The 8,791-nt window shown below is 45.9% G+C and overlaps 1 protein-coding gene across 1 annotated transcript; it reads right to left on the bottom strand.

Moving 5' to 3' along the window:
* Window positions 1–5,084: 5,084 nt before the first annotated feature.
* Window positions 5,085–5,613, bottom strand: PV09_09388 (uncharacterized protein; the record flags this gene model as incomplete). The annotated part of the gene is made up of 2 exons (XM_016363444.1): window positions 5,085–5,237; window positions 5,425–5,613. The coding sequence occupies 2 exons, from the start codon at window positions 5,611–5,613 to the stop codon at window positions 5,085–5,087; spliced, it is 342 nt and encodes a 113-aa protein (XP_016208732.1).
* Window positions 5,614–8,791: the final 3,178 nt, after the last annotated feature.

Genomic DNA, 8,791 nt, shown 5'->3' with positions numbered 1-8,791 from the left:
AGGTAATGTAGTTAGTATGTGTCTACTTCGTACCGTTCCTAACATTAATGTCGCACTTGAGTGCAGGGTGGGATGTGCTCTGAATTGGTCAAGGTTGTGTTGATTAATTGTCTGAATCTGAAGCTAGCCAATCCATGTATTGCTGAAATGCCTGAGGTCTTAACATATGTTGCCTTGCAATAATCAATCTCCAGACCTATGCCAGCATGTGGTTAGGAAAAAGATTGTGGCTAAGGGCCAGGGGTACAATTAGACGACGGCACGGCTAATCCCAAAGTGGTTGGATGTGAATTTTTGGCCAAGATTTTCGATCGCCGACAATACTCCATGCAACTCCAGTCAAGCTCGGGATGGCTAAATTTGTGGGAGAAATAGCTTCTAAGCTTGCAATAATATTCTCTTGTATTCGGCAATTTGTATCAAGACATTTTATTTTATATATATTATGAAGGTGGCGATAGAGCAGGGGGGATTTGATTAAGCAGCAGAATATGCTGTGAAGAAGATAACGAAAATAATATCCAAAACTATGGTAATTTTCCTATCGCATATTGCTGATATAAATAAATATAGCTGAAAAACAGTGCATTAGTGGTTTCATGTTCGTGAACTTGAAGGAGAGAATTTGACGTGGCTGGTAAGGGTGTCTTGTTCCTTTGCATGGGGTGTTCCGTACGTCAGGGATGGATTCTAGCCCTGACGTCAGAATCAGGGACGAGCCGGCCTAGCTCCACGCGAGGACAAGGACAGAAGAGGTCAGCACCCACAGGAGACAAGGAAAATGAAGCCCCAAGTGCCAGCCAATAACCACAGAGGGTGGCAATGCCGTCAAGACGGGCGCTCGAGGCGCTGGAAGCAAACACAAGCAGACGCAATAACACACAGATGGATATCGACCTTGATATAGATGCATGATTAAATGACAATAATAATTGAACATACTGCAATATAACGTACGTAAATCAAATGATACAGTCATGGCGACACTGCTACGAGACCCCAGGGTTGCAGAGTACGATGTACTTGCGATCCAGGAGCCGTGGAGGAACCCATTCATGTTGACAACACACCACCCAGCGAAGGATATATTCCACCTCTGCTACCCAACCATAGACGATAGGGAAGGCCCAGCACAGGTGTGCTTCTTCATCAATAAGAGACTCGACCACAGCGCATGGCAATTTGAACAGCACACGAGAGACCTGTGCACGCTGAAAATCAGCACAAACAGACCAGGTGCGTCAGATGATAAGTATATCATACATAACATGTATAATGCACCACAGAACACAATAGGACGAAACAGTATCCTTCCACTACTTAAGATATAACTAGAGGAACATGCAACTAAAGAACAAATCGCCTTAAGCGACTTCAACCTCCATCACCGGTTCTGGGGGGGCTCAAGAGTCCGACACGAAGGACAGGAGGCAAAGGATCTCCTCGAGATGATGGAGACTCTAGACATGACCAGCATGCTAGAACCAGGCACTATCACCTATGAACAAGGGGACGGCAGATCAACCATAGACCTCTGTTGGATGACGCTAGGCGTGGTGGACAGGACCATCAAAAGTACAGTGATAAAGATATGGATCACGACTCCGACCACCTACCTATCAGCATTCTTCTAGATGTCAGAACCAACCAGAACAATGTCAAACCCAACCGTCTATAGAAACACCTAAACACCAAAAGTTTCTGCAACGCACTATAACACTCCCTACCACCAAGAAGAAGACCGAGGACACCTGTGGCATTAGATAGCTATACTTGAGAACTTGTAGCTGCTATCACTCAGGCCGCTGACAAAGTACTCCCACTGAGAAAATACAGTCTCAAAGCTAGGGAGGGATAGGATGATATATGCACTATGGTACTAGCAGAGACAAAACACTTATACTGCATATACACAAGACAACCAATGATGGCGATGTGGGAGCTCTACCGCGAAGCACAGAACCGGAAAACACGCGTGATAAGGAAGGCCCTCTGCCAGGCGCACAGGGATCGAATAGAAAAAGCCGCAGGGTCAGCAGAGTCCCTCTGGAGGATCGCCAAGTGGGCTCGCAATAGAGAGAACCAACCCCTAAGCGTGATACCCACGATCAAGTGCACACGCACCAGAAAAGAAGCCATAAAACCAGAGGAGAAGGCCGACCTTCTATGAGAGACCTTCTTCCTAGAACCACCTGAGGCAGACCTGAGAGATATAGAGAGTGCAGAGTACCAAGATCAGATCCTAATGCCTAACATCACCGAGAAGGAAGTTCTCGATGCTATTCAAGCTGCAGCGCCACTTAAAGCTCTAGGGCCGGATGGCATCCCAAATAAAGCCGTACAAGCAGCCTTATCCATGCTGGTGGGATATCTAACCACAATTATAAACCAGAGCATGAAGCTAGGATACTGTCCTGCACACTTCCGGACGTCCACAACGGTTGCCTTGCGCAAGCCTGGGAAAGACGACTATACTACACCTAAAGCATACTATCCTATAGCCCTACTGAATATAATTGGCAAGGTCATGGATGCGGTTATCGCACGCAGACTAAGTTATCTAATAGAGACCTACCACATACTTCCTAGACTGCATATTGGTGGGAGGAAGCTGAGGTCCACCGAGCATGCGCTACATACCGTCATGGAGAGGGTGTATAAGGCGTGGAACATAGGCCAAGGCCAGGTGCTTGGCCTCTTACTGCTCGATATCTCAGGTGCCTTTAACAATGTCTCGCACAAAAGACTGCTGCATAACCTGTGGAAATGGAGGGTTGATAAGAGAATTGTCAGATGGATAGCAAGCTTCCTTAGTGACAGACGCACAAGAATAACTATTGATGGTTATAAGTCTGATAAGTATGCTATTGAGACTGGTGTGCTGCAGGGCTCCAATCTGTTGCTGGTCCTCTACATCCTCTACAACACCGACCTAATAGAGTGCTATAATTCTGATAACACAAAAGCAACAGGGTATATAGACAATAGTGCGATCTTTACGTGCGGAAACTCGACCGAAGAGACATGTGCCAAGCTCGAGCATGCACTTGAAAAAGCCAGTTAATAGGTGGGAAAACACATATCTAAATTTGCTCCTGAAAAGTTCCAACTCACCCACTTCACACGCGCGCGCACGCGCATTGATGTGAAGCGGCCGCTAGACACCACTTTAGGAAAGATCAAGCCTAAGACAATATGCAAATACCTTGGAGTTATACTCGACAGCAAGCTGAAGTGGAAAGAGCATATCCAGGAAATACGCAGAAAGACCATGAATATGGTTAATACACTAAGTTGCCTAGGCAGTTCAATATGGAGCGTCAGCCAGACCGACATGAGAAAGATCTACTGCGGCGTTGCTGTGCCACAGATGATGTACGCATGCTCACTGTGGTTGAACCCGGGAGGGAGCAAGGGCACATACACGGGCCAAACTCTCGACATGCTGAAGGCTATCTAGGCGTGAGCGGCTTGATCGATCTGCGGAGCCTTTAAGGCAATATCCTGGCCAGCGCTCGATATCGAGACACACCTTCTCCCAATCAAATACCAGATATGGAAACATAACGCTAGAGCCGTAGGCCGGATGCTCACAAGTGACGGGCTCCTGGAGCTGTCAGGGCTGGCCAATGCGTGCAGCCAAATTGGTCGGCAATAGGAACTAATATATAAATCGCCACTTTCTTCGATCATCAATCGACTGAGAACAGACAATATAGTCTATCTCTCTAATTGCGAAAAGATCAGACCCTTCATTACCCTACCCTGGTGGCAGGGTGCAGCTATACACATAGCCTTGAATGATGATGAAGCGCTCTCTCAATATAATAAAGTTACCACTGACAGAGACAACACCTGCATATACACAGATGGAAGCTGTATTAAAGGTCAAATAGGAGCAGCTGCGGTGTGGCCCGCGAGACAATAAACAAGAAGCATATATATGGGTCCAGACACTATATTGACAGTATACGCAGCGGAGCTGCAAGGCATCTGGATAGCGCTAGCTATGGTACAGGAAGATATGGAGCAAGGAAATAATTATAAACACCTGCACAACTTTGCAGACAACCAAGTAGCCATCCACTCTGTTATCAGACCAGAGGGTTGCTTAAGAGTATATATCATTCAATAGATAGTGCAAAAGATCAATGAGTTAAGGGCTGTAGGAGTTACTATCGATATCCGATAGATATGCGCCCATAAAGGGATTGATGGCAATGAGCGTGCGGACCTGGCTGCCAAGGAGGCCACAGGATGGAGGATGGGAGACAGCAGAGGACAAAGGGCGGAACCACTAGCACAGCTACATCCACTAAAGACAACTCTCAAAACATAGAGTTACAAGACTGCTGACTGACGCTGGCAGGCGAGCTGGGCAGTGGAAAGCAAGGGCAAGGCCGTCCGCAGGCACACGCCAATCCCGACTAAGAAGGTCCTCCAACTCCACACTGACCTGAGTAAGGCGGAGAGCGCTCTACTAGTACAGATGAGAACTGAGAAGATCGGCCTCAAGGACTTCCTCTTCAATCGCCGCGCTCCAGGATTCCATAACGCGAGGTGTCACTACGGTGAACAGCGACAAACACTAGCTCATGTCCTGCTGAGCTGCTGCCATTACAAGGACCTCCGGAGACAGGAACTAGGCCGCCTCCTAGGACGGAATAACCTCAGAGCCATTCTGAGTTCGCGCAAGCTAGCCATCAAGGCCATCAGATTTATAGAACAAACGCAGGTCTCAGTGGGCGATGAGACCAATAACACATAGACGATATCGTGTATTAGGGGGAGACTGTAGGTATGCAGACCGTGATATAGGAGGCACTGTCTCCAGGAGCCTAAATACTATAGTAACATTATGATTGTCGATAGAGCCAACCAGCAACTGTAGACAATTGTTAATAGGTAAAGGGGTGGATAGAAGGGACAGCTGGTTTTGTTTATATTAAGCGAAGCGAAGTGGGACGTGCTAGATTATGTAATATAGTCTGTCGCGTGTCGGCTGTCTGGCGAAGTCCACCTGACCGGTCATAGCTGCTGACTAAGAGCGGCCACATCCGAGTAGGAATTCAAGTTAAGTCAAGTCAAGTAGTAGCAAACCCTAAAGTGGCATCGTGGAGCTCCATGCCGATTGTTTGCATTAAATTGAAATGAGGGCAAGATGTCTTTTCGTCCGTTTTATCTGCATTATGACGCTGTTTCTTGAAATGTTCATCACTGGCCTTGCTTTTCCATCCCTGTTCAGGTCAGCACAATCAGTTACGGCCTAAACGGATCGCTTACCTTTCGCCGCAACTTAGCCAGTCTGCAGAACTCAGGGAATTGCCCAAAATGTCCTAGCAAAGAAATCTTCTGTGGTTTTTGATACCGAAAGTGTCATGACAGCCATGCAGTCTTCTGGGAGTTACAATGCCCCTGCTATACTAGGCCCTCATCGATGATCTTGTTGGCGTCCTCTGGCCTTGTAAACTCTATAATAATCGACGACATTGTCTTATCTGGAGTCTTACAGGTGAGCCACCCAACGTACTTGATCTCTGCCTCTAGTGTAAAGGGCCTATGATCCTGAAGAATTGCACCCTTTATTTCATCTGGCTTTTCCATGTTCATCATGCTAACGTGTATGCTGTGTACTAAGATCCTATAGGTCGGGTTCCGTACCGAGGCCCCGCTGCCAACGCGCGGGACCCAGTCCTCTGTGAACTTCCTAAGGAGCTGTGTCTCGTGGCCTGTCGTTGTCTGAATACTGAGGTCCCTACTCTTTAATTGGTTGGCCGATATTATAGTGATACTAGTGATCCTTATTCTCGCTCTGGGCGATTTCGTGGTTAATATATGCTTTCAAGGTTCGCGGGTTTATCGCTCGTAGGCGCTCGATATTGTGGCTGGTCTCTGATATTTACTATGATTTCCTGCTGCGTTGGTGCTATAGGGGATGCCTACTGTTCCTGCGTCTGAGTGCTATGGATGCTAAAGACTAGTCCTCCCTTGGCCGCCGCTGCTGCATAGCTCATAGGTACTCAATGTAGTTGAATATAAGATCAACTTGACGCTTTTTTCCAGTACTTAACAACTCACCCCATCGCTGAAGTTGCTGCTCAACCACCACCCATTCAATGTCCAGATCTTCAGACCATTTTATCAAATCTCGCTCTCCATGATCATTAACTGACACAACAACATTTATATCATCTGGCCAAAAGTTTCGGTTGGAAGGCAATTTCTTCCGCACGACCTTCTCTACCTTTAAAGAGAGTGGCGCCAGAGTGCACTTGGCGTAAAGACAAGGTTCTGTTCCATATCCCTTGTTAGAAACCTACCATTAACCGAGATTTTCCACTCGATAGTGTAGTAGATGCAGCTTAGGGGATTCTTGTTGTATAGATTTGCTTCATCCTATTCACTTAACTATAATAGCCATAGTCTACTCTGATCTCTTAGCTGAACAGAGAGCCACGGTGAACTCTCGAGCATAGAACTTGGGCTCCCTACTTCCTGGATAGCTGGACTAGGGGACGTTTGTGGATAACAGGATTCAAAAGCCCAATGTGGAAGCGGCGAGAGATAGTCATTCAGATCTAAAATTGGTACAGTATGAGAGAGGTTATGCTCTGCTATAGTTGTATCAGCCGTCATTATCAGTGCCACTAGAACGCGACATAGACGATCGTCGCCCTGACTGCACCCAAAGTCCTGGGGAGCACATGATGGACGTCATTGCGATCTATCCTATTGCTTTCCATTCCATTCAGGTGGAAATATTGTCACAGTTCCTACAGCAAACTTCATCCACTTACCCGACACCTGATATAGGCAATAAGGCATGATTAAAGGGGAGTGGTTGTGAGCAAGGTGCGGGTGGGACCTGATGGAAGCTAGTACTCCATTAGGATTAAAACTTGGCCTAATTAAGCGGTCATCATCCTTACGTGATCCAGGAGAAGTCATCCCTGCGAAGTCTGCATGTGACGGAAGTAAGGGAAGATCATCCTATGACTGATCATTTTTCAGAGAGCATATCGTGCCTTGACATTCCTGGCGCATTGCTAGTTGTGCTATTCTCAGAACAGGGCTGAGGCGGCCGACTTTGGGTTGATCCATTTGCTCCGCAGTTTCATCTTGTGAAATGCTGTATTGAACTCGCACACAGCCAAGGATTCACACTAGTGAGGTCCAAGCAATACCGCCAAGGATAAGCGAGTGGGCCGGACAAGCGAGTGGGCCGTCCTCACCACCACAACGCGATATTTTCGCATATATCTTTATAATATTATATTATATTGGCTATTAAATAGTATATACAGAATCTTAATAAGCTATCTAATGCTGAGAACATTGATTGATTCGATGCCCTAGCTCATGACAACCACTACAGCGGTAAATACGTGGTGTACTACCACTACCTTGCGGCTGTACTTGCTGAATTTCAAGCTGAATCTGGCTATTAATCTGATCTTGCATAACCATATTACTGCCAGCACTATAGGATAATACACCTTGCCTCTGAATTTTTTTCTTTTGACGTCGCTTACGACTAGAAAGGGCTTGATTAGCTGCCTCAAGGTCAGCAACCTGAGCCTTTACTAAAGTCGCGTAGTTAGCTACTGATTGAGCACCTTTGGCAAGGCGATCAAGTGACTCAATGATAGAGGTTGGTGAGCTATTTTGATGATGCTGAATCCGGCTTTAGATAAGCTCTGTTTGAAGGCCTAATTCAATAGCATTTCTTAGGGTCTTTAATTGCTATTCGATCTGCTCCATTAATGGTGGTATAGGTATTCTAAGATGAATATCCAGCTTTGATAATATAGTATCTGGATTCAATGGTAGTAAGCCAGTACCCTTGAATCCAGCTCGTATATTATCTGGTTGTAGTGCCTGGATAAAAGCTTGCTTGAAGGCAGGAAGGAATTCGAGCTTTGTCATGTGATGGATGAAAGCTCGCACCATCTGCTGAATCTGATTGCTACATGCCTGTTTTAATGGACTAAAGCAGCCTACATCAAGTGGCTGAAGTAGATGTGATGAGTGTGGAGGCATATAAAGGGTGATAATCCTTTGCTCTTTACAAAAGAGCTTGAATTCAAGTGATTCATGACTCTCATGCCCATTAAGGATAAGTAGTCTATACGTGCCTTGTATGCGATCCTTTGTATGCTGATTAAAATGCTTTAGCCATTCTAATCCAAGCATATTAGTAGTCTATCCATTCTCACTAACAGCAATCATCTAATCAGGTGGAAGATCCTCCTCATACCATGCTGAAAGATGGTTGGTACCAGCAAAGATGATGAATGGTGGTAATGCCCAATCTTGAGCATTTACACCTTAAATGACAGTGACCCATTCACGATCTCCAGGCTGTATAGTCTTTGGGCTATGGCGTCGTTCAGATCCAGTAAGTCCTTTAGCTGTTGCAATCACTCCTATTTGAAATCCAGTTTTATCAAAATTGTAGATATCGCTATTGCTGATGCCGTACTTGCTAATTGTATTATGCACAAGCTCGAACCAAGGGCTGATGATCCGCGGATCCTTACATAAAGCTCTCTTGTAATCGTACTTTTGACAGAAGCGCATCTTGAGTTCTGAGGTCCTTTGCACAAAGTTATGTGGCTATTTAACACCAACTTGCCCATCATCACCACGCGAAGCAAGTAAATGATTAGCCATTGCTGCTACCTCTTGAAGCTTAGGCTGAAATCCACGTGAATCTAGATCAAGTATATGCTGTATAAGCACCTTCTCTTCATTCTTGGTAAGCTTCATTGAATTCGGTCGGCAATCACGT

The sequence above is a fragment of the Verruconis gallopava genome (genome assembly GCF_000836295.1).
Source record: "Verruconis gallopava strain CBS 43764 unplaced genomic scaffold supercont1.65, whole genome shotgun sequence".
Lineage (NCBI taxonomy): Eukaryota > Fungi > Ascomycota > Dothideomycetes > Venturiales > Sympoventuriaceae > Verruconis > Verruconis gallopava.
This window is presented reverse-complemented; position numbering and strand designations above follow the sequence as displayed.